At 47.3% G+C, this 27136-nt stretch overlaps 1 protein-coding gene across 5 annotated transcripts in view; it reads right to left on the bottom strand.

The window, feature by feature from the left end:
- Positions 1–27136, bottom strand: part of anks1b (ankyrin repeat and sterile alpha motif domain containing 1B) — a 260974-nt gene that overhangs the window by 73922 nt on the left and 159916 nt on the right. For all 5 annotated transcript variants that reach the window (XM_086146400.1, XM_086146403.1, XM_086146401.1 and 2 more), the window contains exon 13: positions 20525–20711. In XM_086146400.1, coding sequence (XP_086002526.1) covers positions 20525–20711 — 187 coding nt within the window. The remainder of the gene's footprint in view (positions 1–20524; positions 20712–27136) is intronic.

Below are 27136 nucleotides of genomic sequence, written 5' to 3'. Positions count from 1 at the left end.
GTCTTCTCTGGCCAAACTTGTACCTTGGCACAACCCTCCCATTTGCAAAACAAACCATTGTAACTTCGACTGTCCCTTAATTCGAAAAACTCTGCGCTGTCCATTCGAACTAAAGAAACCTCTTCAAGAGAAGAGAAAATCAAGTCCAGTTGACAAGAACTGCCTGGGACCTGGATGACTGAGAACCCCCACAGACCCTTACATCAGATTACAACTCATAATATAATCCATCGTCCTCAATTGCCCCAAATTTTGAGGCTAAGGGGGGCAAGAAGGTCCAAGTCACCCTCCAACACCAAGTCCTGGTTTGTGTCGCATTCCTCACCTGGAATCCCGAGGCGCTCTCAGGACGTCCCCACGCTTTCCGTCTGGGCGCGACTAGCGGTAAATCCAATTCAACGCTCGTTGCGCCGAAGAGAATGCCGAAGAGTCAAAAGTGGGAACGGTGCCCGGGCGTCTGCACGTGAGCATTTTCGCTGCGCGACTACAAACCCAGCCCGCGTATGTATGCGAACACACTGACAAACACACAAAAAACAAGTTCTGACATGTCGAGTCTCAGTCCAGACACTGATCTGGTGGAGTTGTTTATCTCAAAACAAACATCCCGGGTATTTCACAAAGCAGCCCCCTCAGGTACAGGACTTGTATGGCTCCTCTGATACTGGGTCAGCTTCTTCGCATTTTTTTTTTGGAATGCCTCCAAAAGAAAGGCGGTCAGGACAGCTGACTGGTGATTCAGCGCCACGCTGCGCACACACACACACACACACACACACACACACACACACACACACACACACACACAGGCAATCTGCCTGGAGGACAACGGTAGGGGACCAAATGTGAAACTAAGGTGTTAAAACCTTTAACTTCTGCAGACAAATATAAGATAAATGATACATCAGAAATATAAACGGAGTCACGATGGTCAAATATGGACCAATCAGAAGGAGAGTTCATTCTGGCTGAGAAAGTTGAAGAGGAGCTGTTCCATTTTCTGGAGAGAAATCTTCTTTTATGTTGATGTCAGTGGAGGTTCTCAGTCATCCGGGTCTTGGAGAACGCTCTTGGATGAAGTGTGAAACATCTTCAAGGAATTCAAGAGGTTTTTGACAAGAATGTTATGTTTATGTTTCAACTTCCTAGCTTCAAGTGAGAGAGTGAATAAGATGCTCTATGACTTTTGCAAGAAAGAGTGAATAGTTGTACATCTCTGTATGTCAGTCAGAGAAAGTTTTTCAAATGCCCCAAAAGGGCAATTGGAGGGCGCAGGGGGTAAGAAAAGATACACTTTATTGATCCCCATAGGAGAAATCCTATCCATAAATATGAATATAAATATAAAGAGAGACAATTAGAAGATAGCAAAAGACATCCGCAAATAAATGAACAGCAGCGACAAGAACAACAACAATGGATAACAGAATGGGAAAAAAAAAAAACAGCAAGGGTGAAAATAGCCAACCAAACAAACGACAACAAAAAGGAACATAAATAGAGTAACATTAGCGCTAAAAAATTAGCAAAAATTAGCGGGATGCGAATGGGACGAGACCATCAAGGTTAAATAAATGAAGGTTAAAATAACAAACTAAACACATGGAAAAACCTAAAACGAGTTGAAATGTGCGCCGGCCAGTGACTTCAAGAGCACCGAGCCGGATCCAGATTGACTGTCTTGATAAGTCGCGTGAACGGGAGGGTGAATTCTTGAACGTCTCCGTGTGACGCGTGAATGACCGAGTGAATGGTTGCCGAGGGAGACCAGTCATCGCATAACAGCAGAGTTTGAATTGAAAGTAACTCGACTTGAGTTCGGTGCCTCGATACACGTCGGAATAAATAAAATCTAGATATCGGTTTCCTTTCCTCGTGTAAAGGACGCCGTCCTACACCGTTTCAACCAATCAGAGGGTCCGAACACCGAGAATAGCTGTCACAAAAGGTCCTGTTAATGTGTGTGTGCATCACCCGTGTGTTTATCAGAGAATCCGATCACGACGAGCACATCGCTACATCTCCCCCGGAGGCGAACCGACTGTTATTAAAAAAGAAAAAAAAACTTCGGTGTAATATCTGAGGTGTCCATCATCCCGGAGATTAAAGGCCAGACTCCGTCTCCTCCGAGAGCGGCGGCCGCGGGTTGCTGTGTCTGCCCGGCGCTGCGCTAATGCTAGGTTAGAGCGATGCTACGCTACCCAAGCGCCGGGATATGAGACATTTCCCGGCTGGAGTGACAGTGATGGTAAACGATTTGAAATTCTGAGGTACAGTTTGACAACCGACTGCTACCTGAGGCGCGGCAGTTAGCGCCTCCGCCTCACACCAAGAAGCTTCCCAGTTGGATTCCCACAGGGGGGCCTCTCAGTGCGGAGTCCCCATGTTCTCCCCAAGGGGTTCCTCGTGGTTCTCCTGGTTCCTCCCACAGTCCAAACACAAGCAGGAGGTTCCCTTAATTGTCCAAACATGTGAATGGTTGTACATCTGTGTGATGTTTGAATGAGGGGGCGAAACTTGTATGCTCGATATGGAACGCGCATGACTCTATATGATGTGCGATGAGTGAGTGAATGGTCGTGAGTGAACCCCGTCTTTCGGCCAACCAGAGAAGGGAAAAGCTCCACCTTGTGCAGATCGAGCTGTTTTGGATAATGAACGAATGAATAATGAATGACTTTGAGCAGATGCTCCAGGGAGGTAAGGGGAAAAAAAAAATTTTTTTTTCTTTCAGTGTCATAAAGTTTAATGTGAATTTGCATTTTGAAAAAAAAACTTTTGGGATTCAGGTTTTGGAGAATTCTCAACACAATGCGTTTCAAACTAAAAATAAAAGTTAGAGGTGTCATGTGGTAAAATAAAATCATATTTATTAATTAATCCAGATGACTTTAAATACTTGCTACCGTTATTCACACATTAGGAGGTTTGGCCGCACTGGGGAATTTTTTATACATACAACTCCTCGCAAACAGTCGGACGGAAAACAAAATGTGAATTATCGGCTTGACGAGCAGAAAGGGCCGGCTGTGCCCCGATTTAAAACGATATCATGAACATTATTTATCCTTATTTACGTCCGGGGCTTTGCCAGATGAGACGGTTCCTTCCCTTTCCGTGCGTCGCTTCGGCCGGGCCGCTGGCTTCCGTCACGCCCACGGCTCCGTCTGACGAGAAGTAACGAGTCCTCGCACGTGGACGACACACACTTTCCTCCCCGGCTGCGGTACGCCGGCCGTATCGCCACGGCAACTGGCTTTGTCTCCCACGGTAACCCTTTTTCTCCCGAAGTGTGAACGCGGTCTGCCGCCGGCGTCAACTGAAATTCCATTTGAATGTTTTGGTGTGTGTTGTCTGGCACATGTGTGTGTGTGTGTAGATGATACTCACTGATTCATAATGTTTGTCCTCATATACGTTGAATATGTGTGTGTGTGTGTGTGTGTGTGTGTGTGTAAACAGCCATATCTCAATTGCTGATATACATAAAATTCTAGAATAGAATCGGATTTTAGGTTTCGACAGCCCACCAAAAACCAGACGACCCCAACCAACAATTCCCATCATTTTCAAAAAGTGGAATACAAACGATCCCTAAATGTCCAGGAAGAGAAAAGTTGCAGACGGAAGGTTTTTTTTTCAAGAAAAACGGGAAAACAAATACATGTTTGTGCTTCAAGGAGGAAAAAAAAAAAGGTGTGTCTTTTGTGTTATGAAGGCAACGTTGGTTGTACGATCTACGTCCAAACACGGAGCTAAAGATGCTAAAGTTAACCTTGCAGAAAAACAACAAATTGTCCAAGAATTAAAATAGAAATAAAAAAAAAAGAAAAATAAAGAAGAAATAAAAAGAAAGGGTTCACGAAAGTTCATGATGCTAATGTGGCTATCGGTGAAAATGTTTGCCGCCCCCGGTGAATACGAGGATGAAGGATGTCAACAAGGCGCTACGATGCGGAAAATACATGAGTTTGTTTGTTTGTTTGCAGCAAAATTCAAAATTTGATCAAAAGTAGACCGTTCAGCCCACCTTTCACATCTGGTCAACACGGGGTCTCCAGTGAACTTCCTGCATGTGTTTGGACCGTTGGAGGAACTTGGAGAACCCTGAGGAACCCCATGGGGAGAACATGGAGCCTCCACACAGAAAGTTGGGAAAGGTAGCGGAGGCGCTAACCACCTGCCCAGCAGCAGTTGGCTCGTACTCCGAATTTCAAATCTTTTACCATCTCTGTCACTCCAGCCAAGAAAATGTCTCAAATCCCGCCGTTTTGGTAGCCTAGCATCGCTCTAACCTAGCATTGAGTTGCCCCCCGCCAGGTGGGAATCCAACCGGGAACCTTCCTGGCGTGAGGCGCTAACCGCTAACTCTTTGCAAGCATTTTGCCGTCAATCGTCTTCTGCAAACTAGCAAACAACGCCAACGTGTTCTCGCCGTAACTCCGCAGCGCCGTAGAGATACATACAAATTTGCAGTGAAAATTCACGACATATATATAGACTCCTTTACGCCCTCAGTGCTGGTTCATCCATAATTTATTCACCGCATTTACTTAGGAGAAAATACAGGCGTCCATTTAGCAGCGTTCAGCCCCGGCTAATTATAATCAACAGCAATCATTTGTAAATAAAGGTCTTTTTTATTGGCGGCAGAGTATAGGTAGCATGACAAATACCCTGCCACATTCTACACTGCAGCTTTATGGAGATGCCTCTGCAATCAGTTCATATATGCCACCTCATTACTGCTATTGAGTGTGATCAGCGGCGGGACGAGTTCCCCCGTGCATTTCAATGAAGCATCTCTTTCCTGTTTTGTTGTTCAGAAATGGGTCTTAGCTTCTGAGCGCGGTTCTTCTTTGTGTCGGGCTTTCAAACATAAATCGCCATTACCTCCAGCGCTTTCACGCCGCCCCCCCAAAAAAAAGCAGACAAAGGAGGAGAGAAGATTTGAACGAGAGTACAAAGAGATCTTTAGAGGGAGGGAGTGGAGGAGAAAGACGGTAAAAACTGGGAAAAAAAGAAAGGAGAGTTAAACTGATCGCGGTGCTGGAGATGAGGAAAATGCACGATCCACTCGTATCAGTTTGAAAAACAAACAAACAGCGTCAACGCACAGATACAGTCGAGCTAATATCATGAGTGACTGGACATGTATGCTCGCATTTATGCCTCCTCGCCTCAGATTTAACGATAAATATGAAAGAGTTTGCAGACGATCTACCGCTTTTAACACCAAGGACTCGACACGGGGTTCCGCTGAAGAGTACAGGTCCTGCGACTTTTCGGCTTTACATTTTGTCAAAGTTCTAAGGACGGGATGTTTGAAGTTGTTGCAAGAATAAACGTCAGAGCATCATGTCATGGTTGCTATGGTTCGTTACTCTCGTCCCCGCCCCTGCTAGATATTTTACCCGGGTGTACAGTTTCCTATCTCTTGCCGATTGTCCCGGTGCATTTAAACTCCCTTCTTCCAGCGCTAACCCTGCGTTTGTCCCCAGAGTCCACAAACAGGACGACTGCCTCCGCCCGTCCCTTGCCTGACTACCGATTCAACAGCTTCAAAAGCCAGTTTTCCTAAGAAGATGCTGAAGGATCCTTGTGTTACCTTGTTGACCTCCTTCTGGTCCATGATCCCCCAAGATCCCAAAAGATCTTGACTGCCTCTGCCTGTCCCTTGCGTGACCCCCTGCGCTACGTGGGCGACATCCTTCCCGTCCCTGAACCCCCCTTGCGCCACTCCCAGCCGATCCGTATGGCGGGTCCGATGAATAAACATGACGCGTCATCGAACATATGCGCTGGAGATGCGAGCGAGCATACCGGCGAGGAACGCTTCCGGTCGGAAATCTCAACCCCCTTTCACCTTCGCTGGGAAAACACAGGCTAAAAGTTAGGAGCTGGTAGCATTCTAGCGTTTCTACTTTGACTCAAGAAGTCATTACGGGAGTGATGGTGCATTTACTTGGATAAAGATTTTCAGCGCCGAGGAGGCAACAGGAAAGAAGCGCACGGAATATGTGATCAAAACCCTCCAGCGCTGACGGAGCTGCGCGGCTAATTAGCTCGACGGCACGGAGGAAGAGGAGGGGGGCGTAAAAGTTGGACACGACACAAAGAACGGAAACGTCCGAAGGGATACGCGATTGTGTCAAAGAGGTGTCGATCCCGATTTTGAGGCCTGGGTTACTGGAACGCCGCGAACTGTTTTTCCTTTTTAATCTCTCCGCCTCCCGGCCGATCTGACTTGGATTACCCGCTGGCGTTTCCGGTTTGATGCGGCGCTCGCGATACGTACCTCCGTCCCAGGCAGAACCCGAGGCCGCGTCCTTTCATGTCGGCCCACGGAACAGCTGGTCTTTAATGTCTTCGCGGGTAAACAGAGAGCGAAGTAAAGTCTGCAGCTCTTTGGGCTCTCTGGGAGTAACACCGCTAGCACACGTAGCTTCAGCGAGTACATTTGCGCAACAGCTCAACACAGAGGACGACTCCACTGGCATCCATGTTTGTCCAGGGATTGAAAGTCCCTGGACAAACATTGGACTTGTTGGCAGTGGACCGACCGACGTTCTGTTTGTATGGAGTCCATTTTAGCTTTTTTTTTTTTTAGAAAAAAAAAAAAGATGCATCCATGAATGAAACTAGCGCACAAATTCTCGCCCTAATTTGACTTCCGAATGGAAAGCGGGAAAGAGGGAGCCACGGTGGGGCAGCGGTTAGCGCCGCAAGACGGTTAGCGGTTAGCGCCGCAAGACGGTCCCGTTCTGTGTAGCCTCCATGTTCTCTGCATGGTGTTCCTCAAGGTTCTCCAGGTTCCTCACAAACACAGTGGAGACCCTGAATCGTCAGGCGCGTGAATGAGAGGGTGAATGGACGTATGTCAGTATATACAAATCTATCAGGAAAAGCCCAATATGAATGAATATTTTGGTCAAATCCACCTGAAAACCCAACGTCTGGGATTCTTGCTGATACCAAGACTGAAGAAATATGTGTGTGTGTGTGTGTGTTACGACGAAACGGAGCAAGTTGACCGACTTTTTCAGTTTCTAAGTTTGCTAATCTTTGAAAGAAAAGGCATAAATCAAGCTACGGACACAGAAATAATTGAACGGTTTCCTATGAACACACACTCACACACACACACACACACACACCTAGAAGCTAATGCTCTGCCATTTGTGGCTCATTAACCATTTACTCGTCGGTCGCCCGGGGTCTCCACGGCTCCTCTGATTCCGCAGGATTTATCAGCATCGAACGGGCACGACAAACAAAGCGGCAGATGGCGTCTAAAAACGCGGCGCGACGCTCACAAATCAACAGATAATTCGTTCTGTTGTGTCGAGGAATCACAAGAAGTCGTTGTCGAAACGCCCCAACATGGAGGATAATAAGATGGAGGGAAGTCCAAAGAACTAGAGGACCGGTGGTTAGGATCATTTCTATTGATTTTTTTTTTTTTTTTTTAAACAAAATAAAGGCTCTAAGAGGATTTAAAAAAAAAAAAAAAAAAAAACATCCTCCGACATTTCGCAAATCCCTTCGAGCGGTTTGGATTGACTTTCTCGGCCGCACAATGGACGGATCGCGGAAAAGCGAGATCGAGGGTCCGACCGAAACGCAAACAAGCTTTCAAGACGAGGCGTCTCTTCGAACTGGCTTCTTCCACCCCTTCAGAAGGGAAGCGCAGACCAGCGACCCGCCGTGAAGGTTCACGGATGTTCTCATTCAGGAGGCCGAGCCAGTCCATAACGGAGTTTCCGTGGTTTTTCCCGGCGCTTTTAATCTTTAGAATCGCTGACCTCCGAGGGAAACGGACTTCAGAAAAGGTCCCCAGTTCTGCGGAAACATGAATTCCCGGCGAGGAGGATGTGCTGATGGAAGGTGGAAGGGGAAACCGTCGAGAAATACATCGCCTGGTTTCAACATTTTTTTGTAGGATTTTAGCGGAAATGAATATTCGAATGTATCCGAAAACTCAATCTATGAACGTCTTTTCAAAATGAAAGCTGCCGATGACGTAACCGCGGTAGAGGACATCCGGTACGCTTGTTAGGGACCATCTCTCAGATGGGTTTTGAGGTCTTGGATGGGGTTGTTGTTAAAAAATACCGGCGTGGAAACTGTGCTAACAATGACTTGTGCTAACAAGGCTAACAATGACGAGACCGACTACTTTCTCATCGGATGGGTCAACAATCGCCGCCGGTGCAAACAATGTTCCCTCTAACTGCCTTGCACGAGAAAACCAAGTGAATTAGATATTTAGCTTTTTTTTTCTGTTTTTTTTTCCGTATCATACGATACGATGCAATTAAGCTAGCCAATCACGGCATTGACGGTACTCACGCACGTGCTCTGCCCATACACGCTGTATAACAATAATAACAGCGTGGCGGAGTTATGCTACTCAAGTGATGCTAATGCTAACATGCTAACCCCTTATCGTGGCGAAAAGAGCGGGCAGTGAATGTGATACGGCAGCGAAGCTAAAGTAGTAAGCGAGTTTTCCGATGGAAATAAATGGAACCTGGATTACGACACAGTCGCAATAACAGCGTGGCGGAGTTATGCTACTCAAGTGATGCTAATGCTAACATGCTAACCCTTATCGAGGCGAAACGAGCGGGGAGTGAATGTGATACGACAGCCAAGCTAGTAGTAAGTAGTAAGCGAGTTTTCCGATGGAAATATATGGACTAAATGGAACCTGGACTACGACACAGTCGGCGGAAAAGTCATATGAATGTTGTTGGAATTATACAAAGACTCAAGATGGGAAAAGCGATTGGTACATGATTGCGGGAGAACAAAAACGAGCTGTCACACACAAAAAAAAAAAAAACATCTGACCCTGAGCAGACCCTGAACCCTTGCCATCAAAATGAATGCATCAATGCTGTCAGTTGGCCCTGTGAGTTATGTTAAAAGTAAACATAAGAAATTGCTGTTGTAATTTGATTCTTTTGATAAGCCATGAAGCTTGCTAGGATCCCAGGTGTGATACCGGCGTGAGGCCACAGCGTGCACGTCTAATGTTGGTCCTCAGTGTGCTCAGGAAGGTTGTCTGTATGCCCAGACGTATGGAAAACTATAGGAAACATTGGGTGCAAATCAGTTCTCTTCAGGGTACCGATGGTATTTTGCTACCGTGGGTCGAGGAAGGAGAGGCAGAAGGCGCGCTCAGAAGAGTCAGCAAGAGTCAGCTGACATGCCGAGAGAGAAGGTGGACGAAGTCGCTTTGGAGGGGTGGCCAGTCCAGAAACTTGAGGGATTCAAGCTACCATGATATTGAAAGAAGAGAAATGGAGTAGAAGTGACCTTAAAGGAACAGTTTGTGAGTTGGAGGAGGGAGAAAGTTCAAAGGGGAGTTAGTTGGAGGGTTGCAGAATATCTCCAGGGACGTGATGGTGCGGGAAGTTTAGTGTCCAGAATAGGAACCTAGAGGGACAGACACTGTTGGAGTTTGCAAGAAGTATGCTAGAGAGGTGCAAGACATGTATGACAGCTGTGAGACAGTGGTGAGGCGTGACATGGAGGTTCAAGCTGGAGGTAAGAGTCCATCAGGGATCTGCTCTGAGCCCTCTCTTAGGTTAAGATGAGGGAAGACAGGAATCTGTCAAGAGCAAAGGAACAGATGAAGGAACATCTGGGTAGGTGGAAGTTCCGGAAAGTAGAAGAATGAAGGTTAGGTGCAGCAAGACAAAATACAGGTGATCCAAGTGGAAGGGTGAGGCTACAGGGAGTGGTGATGAGGAAGGTGGATTTGGAGCTTCTCTTTTGGAGGATGAAGAGGATCAGGAATGAGTCCCCTAAGAGGAACAGCACAAGGTAGATGTTCAAACTGATATGGTTTGGACATGGACAGAAGACGGATGGTGAGGATCTGGAGCGAAGAATACCGAGGTTGGAGGAACTTTATGGATGAAGAGAAAGAGGACTGGAAGGTAGTTGTTATGAGAGAAGAGGATACAGAAGAGAGGGTGAGGTAGAGGCAGACGATTGGCTGAAGGGAAGAAGAGTCGCTGATGATCTATTCACCCGTTCCTTTGCGAGTCTTGTTCTGATGCCGCGTGGAAGAAAAAGGCTTCATCACTGCGATCGGAGCAGATGTACTTATAGATGTTGCCGAGGGGCAAACCGAGGCACCGACGACGCCTGCGATGCATTTTATTCCTACAACCTCCGGCCCCATGAAAACACAGGAAGCGGCAAAGCTGCACAGATAAAGTGATGACCAGGCAAGAAGTGGTGAGGGGGAAAGAAGAGTTGGATCATCTAAAGCTGTGCAGAGAAGGAGAGACTGATAGCATAGGATTATAACCTCATGTCCGCATCGACAGCCGTATCTGTAGCTAAAACAAACCAAAGCGGAAGCAGAGTTTCGGCATCATTCTGAAAACAGACGCTTCTCCAGATGCCTCCAGAAATGACCAGGAAGAGGTGTGACGGAAATAGGAAATAGAGAAGAATTGATCAGGGACTCCCAAAATGTTGGGCGAACCGGATGAGTGTTTCCCCGTTGAATCATTGTAATCCATCGATCCGTTCTCCGACACCAGAACTCTTTATTTGTGGCCAAAATACAGAAAGGAATAAAAGCTAACGTTCGCTATTGCTGCATTTCTGAAGTTCTTTCTCTTCCTGCCGGCACTTGTACTCTTCATTTCCTTCACTGGATCAGCAAAAGTAAAGCCTTCTCACAGATGAAACCCTCGCTAATGCTAACAATAATGCTATCTCCAGCAAGCTGGCTTTCATTAATCCAAACTAACAATAGCTTTTCTACTTCTTCTAAGACTCAAGACCGTTAATGTAGTCGTCCCTTTAGCCACAGTTGGCACATCTTTGCTCTTCAGGATGGTACAGGTGGTTGGAGAGATCTGGAGAGACCCTCGCTAATGCTAACATTAACGCTATCTCCAGCAAGCTGGCTTTCATTCATCCAAGCTAACAATCCCTTTGCTTCATTAATGTGGTTGCCCCTTCAGCGCACCTTTGCTCTTCAAGATGGTACAGATGGTTGACTTAGCCGTTTTGTGCTTAGCGGTTAGCTTTAACACTACCACTGCTCTCAATGTTAGCTATTATTTCCTTCTTCACATCGACTGGGCTTCTTAACCTCACGCTGAACTTTTTTGGGAGCCGCAATGAGGGCTAGCTTACTGAAAAAAGCATTATAACAGGAGAACACACTGATGAGGGATATCAACAAGGCGGAGTAGCACGCACGACTGCCGCTACAATGCTACAACGCTACAACGCCGCAACGCGGAAAGCCCGCCTGTTTGTTTGCCTGCGCTTTCGTGCACCGCGGCTTGTTTGCAGCTTGATTCAATATTTGATCAAAAACCGTTTCTCGAGCCTATTTCATCGTGTTTAGCGTCCGGATGCGACGGCGGCTCGGGAGCGCGAACGCGCAACCACTCGCCCACTCATTCACGCGTCTCGTCAACGCGGGGTCTTCAAGTTGACGCGAAACCCCCCCCACCTGAGGATCCTCTCGCCGCCAACAACGGCAAATATGTCGCCGAAACACGGAACGTCCAAGGATTAGCAAATGCAGAAGACGATTGCCGTACTTTCGCGTGACATTACAACAACGTCCGGCGTTACGTAAACCGTAGCCACGCCGGCAGTAGCGGCGATGGGCCGCTTTATAAATAGCGGCCGCCCACGCAGGTGGCGACTCCAGGGCCAAACGCCGGGTCGGATGCTTTTACGCAGGATAAACAGCTGGAACGAGAAGTCGAAGGAAGGAAGGAAGGAAGGAAGGAAGGGAGGTTTTTGTTGATGGAGCGCAGAGGAAAACACGCTTTCTCGCTTTTTCTATCCGCCGCCCTGAAGTCTTTCTTCTCATTCTATTTTCCCGATTTCTCGTTCCATCACCCCCTCCTCCGTCTCCCGCAATGTCACATTCCCTCTCTCTCTTTCTCACCCACTCTCTTTTTCCCTGGCATCCTTTGAATTCCGTGCTTCTTTGCCTTCTGTACCCACATACATACGAGCTCGCGCTTTCTCTCGTTCGCGTCCTCCCTCTCTGTATGCCAGATGTTGTCATGGCAACCCCACAATAGGCCTTATAAAGCTAATAAGTAGCCGGAGCGGCGGAGACGAGCCGAGTCGCTGCGGAAAGAGGGGGAGGAGCGAAATGAAATACAAAAATTAAACGGAAAAATAAACGAGCGCAGGTCTATTCCTGGTATCCGAGCTCCGGGCAAGGAGAGCGCGGGGAGGTGCGCGTCATTAGGATGCATTAAGCGGCGTCCGGAATGCGCCGCCGATGCCTCCGTAATGCATTTCTACAAAAGCGGCGATAAGGCGTTATTAGAGCGCCGCCGTTCCCTGCATGCAAATGCATCCCGCGATTGATTTCCACCTAAAATCGGGACGGGGAACGGTTTCCGGGCGGGTCCGGTAGCCGCCGGCGCAAACTGCAGCGACCTGCGGGAGGAAATACGGTAGAACCTCGGCCCGCAGATTGAATTTGACTCGGAGAACCGAAATGTTTTGGAACCCGTTCGATCCCATAGATCCGTTTCTACAAACCCTAGAATTAGATGCTTCCCTCTGCCGCTGTTTTTAAACGTTTGGTTAAGAATCTATATACTGCCAATTGCACTTGTTTTTAGCTTTATCCACCGCCCTTGTACTTTTTAATCTGATCTCATTTTTACTTGTGTCGAGTTTTATCTACTGCTTCCGTAATGTCTTTAATTTAATCTCATTTTCACCTGTTTTTAGTTTATCTAATGTTTTTTTAATTTGTACTGCCAATTGTACTTGTTTTTAGTTCTATCCATCCCCTTGTACTTTTTAATTTGATCTCATTTTTTACTTGTGTCGAGTTTTATCTACTGCTTCCGTACTGTCTTTAATTTAATCTCATTTTACTTTATCTCCTGTTTTTTATTTTGATCTCATTTTATTGTTGCGCTGTGCTCTGCTTTGTTTGTAAACTTGTCGACCCTGAAAACCTCAGTGGTCTTACAAGTATAAAATAAAGGTTATTATTATAAATAAATGATATATTATATATTTATATTATAAATAAATAAATAAATATAAATCAAGGTTATTATTATTAAAACATACTGAACTCTTTATTCGTGTAAAAAATACAGAAAGGAATAAATGCTGACGTGAATTATTGCTGTTTCTGGTGTTCTTTCGCTTCTTGCCAGCACTTCTACTCGGCGTTTTCTTCGCTAAATCAGCAAAAGTAAAGCCTTCTCGCATATGAGACCCTCGCTAATGCTAACGCTATCTCCGGCAAGCTAACGATCACTTTGCTTCATTAACGTAGTCGCCCCTTTAGCCACACATAGCACATCTTTGTTGTTCAGGATGCAACAGATGCTTGCATGACTTAGCCGTGTTGTGGAGATCTGGAACACCAGCACCGCTCTCAACGTTAGCTATTTCCTTCTTCAGAATTCTTAACTTCTTCTTCGCACCACTAGCAATAGCACTTTTAACCTATTCGGGAGCCATAACGGGGGCTAGCTCACTGAAAAAAAGCGTGATAACAGGAAAACACGACGATGAAGGACATCAACAACGCGGAGCAGCATGCACGACTGTCGCTACGCTAAAACGCCAAAAAGTTGAAACCCGTTTGTAAGCTGAAGCTACGCGCTGGGGAAGGACTTTACCGACTACACGGGAGTCGTAAGTCATCTGGACAGGCTTCCTCCTGCCCTGCAGCCTCTCCGAGTCTCCACCGCGACATGGAGAAGAGCCTCCATCGTGGCCAGAAGAGTTCATCTCCCTCCCTTCAACTGAAGAGGTGGGTGGTCCGGCTTTTCGCCGTGAAGCTACTCAGGCGCATCATTCCCGAGCGGATTCTTTGGCAAGGTGCAAATGCGGTGGGGGAGTAAACGCCGCTTCTTATCTTCTCTGTCGTATTATTTGATTTTACAATCGTCTCCAGGAGGAAGGACTAGAGAGGCGGAGGTGGAAAGGAGAGGGATCGAGGCTTGCAGCAGCAGCAGCAGCAGCAGCAGCAAGGGAGTGGAGATAGAGAAGGTGAGGTACTCCTTGTAGGCTCGACAGTCCAGAGCAACGGAGAGCTTGGAGAAGAGGTGGAGAAACGGGTTCAAACGGGTTGGAACGGGTGGAGAAAAGGGTCAGGTGTGAAGAAGATGTTGGACTGCCGTGTTGGACGCAGCAGAGATGAGGATGTGGAGGTTCTCTTTGGGAGTGAGGTGGACGGAGAGGATCAGGAAGGAGTCCAACACATGGTAGATGTGGGATGGGGAAGATCTGGGTAGAAGGAGGTTGGAGTTGCCAACCAGGAGGTCGAAGAGGACAACAAGTTGGCTGGCGGGAGAGAAGAGGTTACAGGCGAGAAGGTCGGATGTTCGGATGACCTCTGAGGGGAGCAGACATCGGACGACAGGCCGCGATCACTACAGACGAACCGTCAATCTTCTGCCTCATTCAGAATTCTACAGAAACCGATTTAGACCTTCTTTCCAATCGTAAGGCAAGAATATCGGGAAAAGATATCTCGTTGGAGTTTGCAGGACACTCCCTCCAGGGCAGGGGTGGGCAAACTTTTTGGCTCAGGGGCCACATCGATTTTTAAATTTTACAGACGGGCCGGATCAGCACAAGATACGATACATAAAAAAAAAAAAAAAAAAAAAAAGGCATTAGCTAACAGTACATATCAGACTCGTCTGACATTTCCTTTGAAAATAAAACCAGCTTGGTTTTGAAGGCTCTGACGTTTGCTTGCATTTCATGCACAAATCGACTTTTCCCTTGTCGCTTTACATCCAAATCATTCATGTGTGTCAGTGTGTCGGCAGTAAAGGCTAAATCACAAAGCCAATCTGTGTCATTCAGGAAAATTCTCAAGTAGCTCCCAAAATGAAATAATCTCCTGTTTGAGCTCCCACATTCATTTATCCAATCATTCACATCAAGTATGAATTCTGCGCCAATCTTGGCGGGCCGGATTAAAAAGACCAACGGGCCGGATGTGGCCCGCGGGCCGTAGTTTGCCCACCCCTGCTCCAGGGTATGCTCGGCTTGCCTTCCTCCAGGGTATGCTCGGCTTGCCCTTCTCCAGGGTATGCTCGGCTTGCCCTTCTCCAGGGTATGCTCGGCTTGCCTTCACCCCTCAACGGGCCGTTTGAACAACACTATGTAATCTTATTTGGCCTTCGGCTCCCGAGAACCTGTAGGCTACAATGCAGGAAGAGTTTGACCCGGAGTCCACCTGACCTTCCAGCCACCGCTTTTGGTTCAAATGTTTCAAAAGATACAGATACAGAGACACACTTGTATGCTTTGGTACTTCCTGCACGGTGTCCCTTTAGCTAAAAGGCGTATGAAGAATCACTTCTGTGCTCTTACACATGATTACACAAGTGCACATTTACCTTCTTGTACCTTCGATTTTCAAATGTCAGAAGCTGCTGAACTTCTCGGCTGCTGCTAACAGTTAGCTCCTGAGCAAAGCCACATTTCCCCGGCAGTTGTCACAAAAATATACAGTGAATATATAATAAATTCTTGACTAGCGGGAGAGGAAGTCATTACCCGTGACAGGAGTCACCAAGTCGTGGATTTTTCTGAAGACGGGATGAGCGGCTGTCGGCTCAAGAACTTCCTCCCACGCTACGCACTGAATCCGTGACGGATTCACCTCAAGTCAAAGCACGAAGGCACACTGGAATGGACAAAATCTTTCAAATCTCTACGCTCCCGTCAGGCATGCGCTCCAGCCGCCTCCTACACCGGCGCGAAGCTGGCGTTTGCTGTGATTAAACCTTTTTTCAAGCGGCGAAACAGGAGATCGCTAACGACTACGGCGCCAGTTCAGGTTTGGAAGCAAACGAGACCTCGATCCGGGTTCTCAAACCGCTCAAGAAAAACGTTTCCAGAACGAACTCCACGCTCTCGCCGTACGCCGTTTGACTCAAAATATCACTTTAAATATGAACGCACAGGTCATTTAAGCTAACAGTTAGCCTCTGTAGCCCCAAATCTCTTAGACGTTTTTTTTTTTTTTTTGGGTGCGACACAGCCTCCCAAAATAGAACCATTTGAGTCGCGAGTTGAAATCTTCTTGTCGTGTCAACTGGACTTGAATTTCTTCACTTCAATTTCTTTCCCAGAGGATTTTGCAGTTTTAATGACCTGTGAGGAGTTTCGTAATATAACCGCCGGGGTTTTGGATGAGTCCAGGTCAGAGGTCGGCAACCCTTAGCACTGTAGGCACCACTGTATATATTGCTTTTTATTACCTTTACACTTTGTATAAACAAGTGTGTAGTGTGTTGCTTCTGAAATTCACGTATTACGGAGAAAATTACATTTTATTTATGTAATGGACTCATTTTGAGCTTTGGGCTTTCAGAGCGTGTAGCGGAGCCTCGACCTGAATTTTAAAAATAAATCGGGAAAAAAATCACTGTGTCAGTAAACAATAAAAAATAAATATTTGCAAATAATCTTCATAAATATTTGTTTTACCTGGTTTATGGGACTTCTGCTCCTGAACTTCTGCTCATAGCATCTGCAAATCGGGACTTTACCGGCTTCCGCAAGTGTGATGTTATTTTAAGCGGCGAAATATAATGAATATAATTTGATTTAATAATTCAAGATCACAATAATCTTCCAACTTAGAACTAAAAGTTAAAAAAAGGAATTAACACAAATGAAATACACTTCAATTAAATATTTATCATTTATTTTCCCAAGCCGCTCGGAGCCGCAGTGTAAAGATGAAGGAGCGGCGGGTTGCTAACCCCTGGGCTAGCTTATGGCGGCTTGTAAATACGACGTAGAGCAAACGCCGAGCGTCGAGTCGGGACGTTTGGAAGGAAGTCGGGTACGAAGATGAGAAAACTTGCAGACGACTGGAGTGTGTTTAAAGAGAAAATCCGATGAATTCCTGCATGTTTTCGGACAGTTAGAGGAACACGGGAAGAGCATCGGGTCTCCTAACCACTTAGCGCTAACCACTTAGCCGCCGTGACGCCCACCGATGAAACCATTTCAATACATCGAAACCTCTCCGGAATTATCCAAATCCGATTATTTCCTAATAAACCGCACAGATTTACAGTTTGGAAAAAAAAAACAAAAAAAACGGCGCCTCGGCAACCGGTGGCGGGAAAGAGGTTAAAAGGGAGCGGCGACTCGCCGCCTCCTCGGTCCGAGTCCTCGGAGGACATCAGTCGGCGGGATCATTATGGAGAGGAGCGACAACACACTCCTCTTTTAAGGAAATAACACAGCCACACTTCAATGGGAAGAGGAGATAGAAGTGTCTCATCTGTGTGTGTGTGTGTGTGTGTGTGCACCTGTGGATTGATAATGAAAGCGTTTTTTTTGTGTGTGTGTGTATGTGTGTGTTTGAAGCACTGCACACATCAAAGTCTAGCCAGTCCTCTGAACCACTTCACACTCGACACACACACACTCTCTCTCTCTCTCACACACACACACACACACACACACAAAGAGCTCCCCGGCTGCTTGGGGATTCTTTTGCTGGTACCCGGTGGCGGCAGGTGTGAGGGGCAGCTGGATGAGGAACCAGGTGAGACCTGAGCGAGGCTGATGCTGCTGCTGCTGCTGCTGCTGCTGCTTCGCCATGACAACCAGATTTCTCATCGCTATGGCGACAGATGAAGACAAGGATGGATGTTGGAGGACGATGAACGGTCCACGCGATGCTGCTCGATCGGGAGGAATCACGTGACCTTACACAGCGCAAAGTGAGGCAGGGAATCTCATTCATTCATACACACAAACACACACGTATAACTATTATATATTTTTTTAATTATTATTTATTTTTCATTATTTTTCTTTTATCTTTATTTTATTTGAGCACTTTTTAAAATGATTTTTTATATACATTTGCAACCATGATATCTTGGTTTACAAGAGTATCTGTAATAATATTAATTAATTATAATTCGAAAGTGAAAAAATGCATAAAAGACAAGGATTTAATTTTTTTAATTAAATGCAATTCATGAATTTTCCACTAGGGGGCGCACTATTTTGGTCTGAGTAGACAACAATCCGCATCACTGAGACGGACCAATCAGCAGACGTTATCAATGCACCACCTGCTGCTTGTTATGACGTTGTTTCCACCCTGTTCTCCACCTCCCGCTACGCCCTCATTAGCCAAAATGTCGTTATCAAAACTGAGAAAAGTAGTTAAAGAGCGTCGAATTTTCAAAGAAAATTTGACTACGTCCTATTTATTTACGGAGACGCACGGAAAAACCTTTGTGCTTAGCGTGTTTGCAACAAGTTTCGGTATTTAAGGAATATCATATACGGCGCCGCTACGAGACTCATCACAGCGAAAAATATGACAGCTTGTACAGAAACTGAGAAGAGATAAGATCAACGAATTGCTGGCAGGTCTGAGGAAACAGCGTCCACTTTTACCGATAGCTGAGAAATCAGTGATGCAGCGGTAAAAGCCAGCGAGCTAATTGCTAGCGAAAATGTGCAATTTAAAGTTAAGTCACCGGCTTCACTACTAAAGAGTACGATGGAATTCTACTGTTCATGCAACTCCATGCGTTTTCAGTATGTATTGTTTGAGTTTGCATGTTTCATGTATGAAGTTTACACATTTACAGGACAGGTGAACACTTTCTTCCTTACACATTTAATAGCGCTCTTTTTAGTTTGGAGGGTGAAGGCAGGGATTCAATTTAGATTTTATATGCACATGTGTAAATAGTTTAAAAATCCCTTTCTTTATAAGTCTCATTTAATCTTAAAGTGCATTACTATATTTTTCAAAACCAATTACTTGTTAAAGTTTTGTGCCTTTGCAAGATCGGTGGGATCGCATGATCACATGATCACAATGCAAACGTGAATGAGAAAAGTAAATTGCACTTTTGTCAAAGGAAATATGAGGTGTTTCATGAAATGTTTTGTAAAAGGATTGCTCATTAAATTCCAAGATTTTCCTAATGTCCTTGTACTTCTTTACACCAAAACAGAGGAAAGACATGATATTTTGGTTATTTATTGCTGAATATGCCATTATTTTAATGGTCCGGCCCACTTGACATCTACCCAGGCCGTATGTGGCCGCCATGAGAAATGAGTTTGACACCCCTGATCTATGCATTATTTAGTATTTTGCTATGTTTTATGTGCATACACACCGACATATGAAAGCAGGTCTGCCTGTGTATGTTTGTGTGTGTGTGTGTGTGTGCGTAGGTTGGAGATTTATTCGCCGTTTTGTGCGAAAATACTTCACACATGTCATCAAATATTCCCTCTGGAGGTGAAACTCCCAAAAAAAAAAAAAAAAAAAAAAAAAGGACGAAAAAAAAAAACCTCCCTCTCAGTGCGTTGCAAGATGAAACCGACGTTCATTTCGCCTGACAGCGAACAGCGCCCGACGCGGGACCGACCCGACTCCTTTTGATCACGTCCTGCGGCCGAGTCTCGGGGTTTGGACTTGAAAGCGTCTCTAAGATTTTCTCTTCAAACACACTCTAGTCGTCTGGAAGTTTTCTCATCGCCTCACCTGACCCCCTTTGAAACGTCCCGACTCGACCCTCGGCGAGCGATAAGCCCGAGAAACAGTCGCGCTACCGACGGGTGCCAAAACCTGAAATCCTTCCTTCTCAACCCTGTCAGATAGACGGTAAAAAATATGGAACTGGGCCGAAGCTCATTCATGCTCACGCTAGGTACGTCCACTCACACTGTCCACTTAGTTCCCACGTTAGCTCTACGTCGCCATGGTTGCCAAGCAATACCTCCACTAGACACCAAGTCGTCTTCTTTTTCTTCTCTGACCCCACTGGAGCATACCGCCCTACACTGCCCATCTTGACTTCTGGTGGTTCTGCTCTGTTTGCTACGCTTGGCTAGGCCCCCGCTAGCTCCCAGGAAACTTTACACCGGATGTGAAGGTGGGGGGGGGGGGCGTCACGGTAGCACAGTGGTTAGCGCTTCCACCTCAGAGCAAGAAGGTCCCCGGGTCCCGATGTTCTCCCTGTGTCTGTATGAGTTTGCCGAGTCCCTCTCACTGTCCAAAAACAAGCTGGAAGTTCATTGGAGACTCTGAGTTGTGTGTGAATGAGAGGGTGAAGGGCGAGAGCTTTGGTCCGGCCGCCCTGGTTCTGAAGTTCCTTCAGCTTGTTTTCGACACGTTAACTGACTATTGCGCGATTGGTCAGAAATCTGAAGTGGGCGCGGTAAATGCGGAAGAGCATACATGTTCTCGTACCCGCTCCTCCGCTGGCGTAGAAGGTTAGAAAGTGTAGAGGATGGTTTACAGATGAAACAATGAGGACTGGAGCTCTGTAACACATCTAGTGAGGCATCTAAAGACCTACAGATTCCCTTACCATACCTTCTAGGCACATTGGCAAAAGCCAAACTGTGCGCACAAATGAAAAGGATCGGTCCGGAATCGCCGTTAGCTTTGAAAGACGCATCAACAGTAGCGTGTGCTGCTTTTCGTCTCCCACGTCAAACGAAACGCCTCGGGAACTCTTACCTGCGAGTTGGCAGTCGTCGTTGGAGCCCGCCGAGTCCTCCTGGTTGGGGCTGAGCGGCGGGCTGCCGGGGGGGCTGGTGCTGAAGCTGGCGTAGCCCAGGGACGAGCTCACCTCGCTGGGCTCGCAGCTGTGGTTCACCGGTCTCTGGACGTCCAGGGACGAGGACAGGGAGGTCCTCTGCTTGGGCTGGAACGCAAAGACGGAGACAAATAAGAACAAATGTGGAACCCGTGACGTTATAAAGAACATCTGGAGCAACTGGTGGCAACCGGCTTGCCCGAGGATGCTTCTGCATGCTGGGATCAAACCGCCAACCGTCCGACGCCCACTCCACCAGCCGCCCCAATCCATTAATCAATACATTTCTGTCTCAAACTCTTGTCCCGAACGCTGAACCCGTGATATTTTCGGAACGGCAGTGGGTGGAAACTTCTCCTTTAACGTGCCTTTGCTCTGGGGATACTCTGAAAATCGCGTGGGAACAGGGTGACGCTTCACAGTTTGACCTTTGGCCGACCCCAGGAGCGAAGCAGAAGCCCATTCGTTCCTGGGCTTTTTATGAGTCCCATCCTTTATTTTTCTAAAATCTGTTTATCACCTCCAGCACGACGGTTGCTGCCAAAGGTTTTGAAAGGCCGCGTGGATTTGCTAGCAAAGACGAATTGCCCGACAGGTTCCGAAACAGCTATTTCCTCCCTTTATTTTTTCTTGTTATGTTTATAATCGAGTGAAATTCCAGAGAGCTGGACGGAGTGAAAGGCCCCTCTCTCCGATGGCTTTGGGTGACATTTGGATCCATCGAACGTATTTTCAGCCATTGAATGCCAAAGCGGGCGCAAGGGAAGCGCAGCGGTTTAGAGCTGCCACCTCACGACCGAAAACCACCCCGGTTGGATCCCGACAAAGGGCCTTCCTGAAGGCTGAATCCACATGTTCTCCCCTGATGTCTGCATGGGGCTCCTCCCACAGTCCAAAAAAACATCCAGGAGGTTCACTGGAGACCCTAAATTGTCCAGTCAGGTTCAATCGGGGCAAACTTTTTGAGTCGCGGGCACAAAACGGGCTCCAAAATTTGACAACAGCAGGGCCGGGAACAGATGGATGGAGTATTTCCTTGAAATAATACACATGACTTAGATGGAACAGAAGTACCGTCATTTCTGGACTATTGAGCGCACCTGAATATAAGCCGCACCGGCTAAAAATAACAAAATAAAAATATGTGTGCATAATAGGTGTCCATGTTGTAACATGAGATATTCACACAGAAAGGTGTCACTTTTAATTAAATACATACCGGTAACATCCGCAAACACGTACCGGGATGCTAATAATAAATAAAACAAGGAAAACTCTGTCCATTTTCTATCCCCGCTTTGTCCGACTCCAGCCGATCGCTATCTTGGTCTTCCTCCTGCGCGCTAAAACCGTTAAAGTCGTCTTCTTCGGTCATCGGAATTGAACGGCCTCAGAATTTCCCGGTCATTTCATCGGTGCGATGTGACGAGGCTAAATGTTTCGGCGGCGTGAAGCTCCTTAGCACAAAACAAGTCCATAAATTAGCCGCATTGTTGTTTAAGCTGGAAAAAAGTAGCGGCTAATAACCCGGATATTGCGGTACATGTAGAGTTCAATGAGTGAAAGATTTTGGACATTAGTTTTTAGTTTGTTTTATTTGTCTGTTCTCAGGATGGATCCGAGGTGTCGGCCAGTTAAACTGGATCCGTGAAGAGCTTTGCTGGTGTTTGTAGGTTGAACCGGACACCATCAGTATCTTAGGTGCCGTCCTCGGGAGGTTAGCTAACATGGCTAATTAGCTAATTAGCAACTCTTTAATCGCACTTTGTCGTTTAAAAATTTTGCAGTCTGTATTAGCTGTCAATCTGGTGTTGGCCGCTCACGAGCACGGTTAGCATGCTTCGCGGGAAAGTGACAACCGGAGCAGTTTCTTGCCGAATCAGGCATACAGCCGTCGATCGCACTTCAGTGAGAAACTATTTTGTTATCCAGTTCTTATTAAACTCCCGGCGCCCACTGTCCACGTTCCGCTTCCTCGATCCGCTCATTTTTACAGAAGGATTCAAAAGGCAAAGTGAAAATGTGACATAACAGTTACAAATGTCAATGTATATAAGGAACACTGGCATTTCAGAGAAAAGGTAGAATAAATTTAACCGAAGAGGAACGTCTTCAAGCGAAGAAATTCAAGTCCGGTTGCCAAGACAAGAAGATTTCGACAAGGCACCGCGTAAGGTTTTTTCAATAAGACATTCAGAAAATCGTACGCTCTCCAGCGAACTCCTCTTGTCATCTCTCGTAAATCTGTGATATAGAATAAGAAACCAGACGTAGCTCGATGGAAATGAGGCGGGTCGGTATCCATATCGCGTTTTTGATTGACGGACAGTCAAAACCCGACTCGGGACGTCGACAGCTCGTCTCTTGTGTCTTTGTCCCGATGATTCACCATCCAGGAAATAAGAGACGCCGCCAAACAAAGTGGAGTTGCGAGACAGGGGACGACTGAAGCTATCGAAAATGAGGGATTTGCATCTCGACAACAACAACACGCCGCAGGTAGTCCAACACCCCCGCTGGCGCATCTCCTTACGAGGCGGCGTGCAGAGATGCAGGCGCGTCCGATCAAAACAACATCCAGGGACTAGTAGAGACTGACGCATGACGGGGCGACCTGTGTCGCGATCTTCATTTAAGGCGGTGTGACTCCGGGAACGGGAAAAGTTACCGAAGCTCCGCGTGAAGCTCAAAGCAGGTTAACAAGACAAAATGCGAAGCGGAAGTGCTGAAATTGGGGGAATAGAGCAAGGGAATGGAAAAAGAGCAGTGGATTTAGGGAACCGGATAGTTGGGTATTCTCTTGAGGCCACGACGAAGTGGAGATCAAGAGGTTGGAGGATTTTAGGTACCTTGGGTCAAGAGTCCGGAGCAAGTGGAAAAGAGGTAAAGAAACAGGTTCAAGCAGGTTGGAAGGGATGGAGAAAAGTGTCAGGGGTGCTATGAGATAGAAGACTAGCAGCCAGAGAGAAAGGAAAGGTGGACAAGACAGTGGTGAGACCAGCGATGATGTTTGGACTAGAAACTGTTCCAATGACCAAAAGACAGCAGGCAGAACAAGAGGTTGCAGGGATGAAGATGCTGAGGTTCTCTTTGGGAGTGACCAGGATGGAGAGGATCAGGAATTAGTCCATCAGAGGGACGGCACATGGTTGGTGTTTTGGAGAGAAGCTGGACTGAGATGGTTGGGTCATGGACAGAGGAAGGAGAGTCAATATATCGGTGGACGGATGCCGGAATTGGAGCTGCCAGGCAGGAGGTCTCGAGGAAGACCAAAGAGAAGATTTATGGGCGCAGTGAGAGAGGATATGAAGGTAGTTGAGGTTAGTTGTGAGAGAGGAGGATACAGAGAATCGATTTAGATGAAGGATGATTCACTGTGCGACCCCTGAAGGGGAAAAACCCAAAGGAAAAGAAGAAGATAGTTTATCAATTCACCGCTGTATATAACTTACCAGGGAAGAAACATTAGTCATCACATTAAAGAGGCGCTTGAATGTTTACTGGAGGTAGGACTTGGTTGTCAACTGTTCAAATGTTAGCCAACTCTTTTTGCACCTTCCACGTATGGCCGAGCAAACAGGAAAGACGCGTCCTTCCGTGGCGACCGAAGGAAGCCTCGACACCTAAACGGACACAACAGAAGACCCTGTCGCCAGATGGCCACCAGGGAATCCAGCCATAGTCGCAGCAGCCCGGCAGGACCAGGGTTGTTTAGAGGACAAATGCATCGAGCAGACAAGGTCGGGCCCAGAAGGCCGACGGGGAACAAGGGGAGGGATAATGTATGAGCCCGAGGGGGAGTCACACGAGCCTTCTGCTGCTTTCACTGTCAAGACCTTCTTGTGCTGATCTTCTTGTGTTTCAAGTCGGTGGGCCAGACAAGACCATCAAACATGCCAAAGGTCTGGCAATAAGAAGTTACTGGAGCTCTTCTTCATGTGGAATCTTTGGTTGACCTCCTCAATGAAAGGTTGGTAAATATAAAGCAGAAAGCCCTCCACAATGAGGATGTCGGTCTACTCCTTTCAAAGAATCCAGAATCCAGGGTGCTAGCGAGCCAGTTTGGACTTCACCGGGTTCTCCGGCCATGCCTAAACGGTACTCATGGCGTCCGTGTCCAGAGCAGTGAGGACATCGTACTGCTCGGAGCCATCTGCGACTTCAACCTGATCCCGAGGGGGCTTTCCCGCCATCGGTAGCGCCGCCAATGCTGATAACGGACTTCACAAGTTGAGGTGGTGGACGCAGAGGGTTCAGAATCTCGATACCGAACAAAGTTACAAAAGAGAAGTTGAGCTTAGGATACTTCAACGACTAGATTCCTCTGCAGCACTCGAGTGTGCCAACAGGCGAGGTGTCACTTGCAAAGTAGGATGCAGGAGGTGCTCTTGGGACTCCATACTTGAAGGAACCTACCACGCCTTTCCAACTGGTCCATCTCGCGTGGCTTCCCCTCCATTGGTAGCGCCGCCAATGCTAATACAGACTTCACAAGTTGAGGTGGTGGACGCAGAGGGTTCAGAATCTCGATACCGAACAAAGTTACAAAAGAGAAGTTGAGCTTAGGATACTTCAACTACTGGATTCCTCCGCAGCACTCGAGTGTGCCAACAGGCGAGGTGTCACTTGCAGTGTGGGGTACAAGAGGTGCTCTTGGGACTCCACACCTGAAGGAACCTACCACGCCTTTCCAACGGGTCCATCTCGCGTGGGTTCTTCTCCTGCGAGCCATTCGGCACTTAACAACTTCAACGGCGTTTCAAATCCTTCCATTTGCTCCTGCGACCCCCTTCTTTCTCGTAGCACTCGTCTCCGCAGGGCTTATTAAGAGCTTCCACAAGCACACGCCGACCAAAGAACAACGCACGCACACACACGCTCGCTGTGTGCTGGAGGTCCGGCTGACGCTTTGTGTTCACAATGCTAGCGGGCGGCTGGCTAATGAACATGTCACGGGCCGACTGGAAGGGGATTAATGAGCATGGACACACACACACACACACACTGGCAGGTCCACATACCTGATTTAGCCGAAGCAAACTGTGCTTTCCTGCCAAATGGCCCCTCGGGGCAGAACATGCTGTTTAACACCTGACTGGTATGTTCACTTCTGTGTTCTGATGCTGATACACAACACACCCGCCAGCTGAAAATGTCAAAACCCACACACACTCTAGCTTGACTTTGCCAGCGCAGCCTGGAAACTGTTATTCCCGCATTAAGCGGAGTGGAAAATTCGTACACGGCGTCGTTATTCGTGATCAAAAACGCATCTTCATTATCAAGATAAGACATCACAGATACACTAAACACAACCTGGGGATCAATGGGCGTTACCATAACGATTATCATAATGATTGATGATCCGAAGTGTGGAGTGTGTCGTTATTCTGGAGCCTCCCGCTCTTCATGTCATCAACCTACTCAACATGAAGCAGTGGCCGACTCCAACCCCTTAAATTTGGCATCACCGCTCACTTTAGGCGAAAGTTTCCCCCGCGAGGACTGACGTAAAATTCCCGCAGAAGGGGAACCGGGTAAAACCAAAAGAGGAGAGGATGGACCTTCTCAACCTTTCTTTCCCAAGCATAGCGTCTACAACATCTGATATTTGGACAGAAAACGTCCACAAACTCGGTTCTTACAATTGACCTGAAAGAATTGGGTTCCAGGAAGTAGCCTCCTCCGGGGGACGCTTTTCGTTTTGGCATTTGCACAGGGTTGGGGACCGGCGTGACTGCGATGTGAGCCTTAAGGACCAAAACAAAGAAGACGAAGACGACAACGTACAACTTCCGACGGTTAGCTAGCGGCTAACTGTTGGAGGTCCCGCTAAGAGTCCTGGAAACCCGTCTGTGACGCAGAGCTCGGACCTCTTGGCCACTCCATGTCTTCCCGGTTCTGTCCATTTTGTCCCAGGAAAGCAGCTAAGCAGTGACCACAGGAGCTCTGCGGTCCACTAGAGGTATCTGGTGATGGTTGCCGTAGAACCGTGACCTCCTCAGGGTCGGCGCTAAACTGGTTCTGGGAACTGAGGTTCCTGGTTCCAAAGTGGTCCGAACGCACCAAGTAACTGCCTGAAAAGTTCTTGGAACTGACAAAAGTTCCTACGATGCGAACGGGGTCGTTATTCAAGCCCTGTTTACAGGACAACGTCTGACATTTGCCAAAAAGATCTGGCAATGCCTTTGTCTCCACGGAGACGGGGAAACACTTTGAAAAGAGGCGAGCGCCCTTCGAGTCGCAGGGTCAACCGCAACAACAACGGCCGACTCAGAGTCTTCAAGAGCGCCGCCGGGTTCTCGGACCGGCGCGACTGCCGGTCTACACCCTCCTGGGATTCCCCCTTCCTTGTAGCTCAGGGTAACTCCTCATCCCTTACGGCGCAGAGACGGGAAGTGACTTGGACAGCATTTCTGGAGGGTCTCGTTTCTACAACATCGCCGTCCCGCGCTCACGATATTGAAACATCCTGAACACCAACAACCGGGTGGAACTCGGACGTTAGCGATCTGGCCGTTAGCTCCCGTCTA

This window comes from Fistularia commersonii, chromosome 5, assembly GCF_037954325.1.
Source record: "Fistularia commersonii isolate RoL2024-O1a breed Wild chromosome 5, RoL_Fcom_v1.0, whole genome shotgun sequence".
Classification (NCBI taxonomy): domain Eukaryota; kingdom Metazoa; phylum Chordata; class Actinopteri; order Syngnathiformes; family Fistulariidae; genus Fistularia; species Fistularia commersonii.
This window is presented reverse-complemented; position numbering and strand designations above follow the sequence as displayed.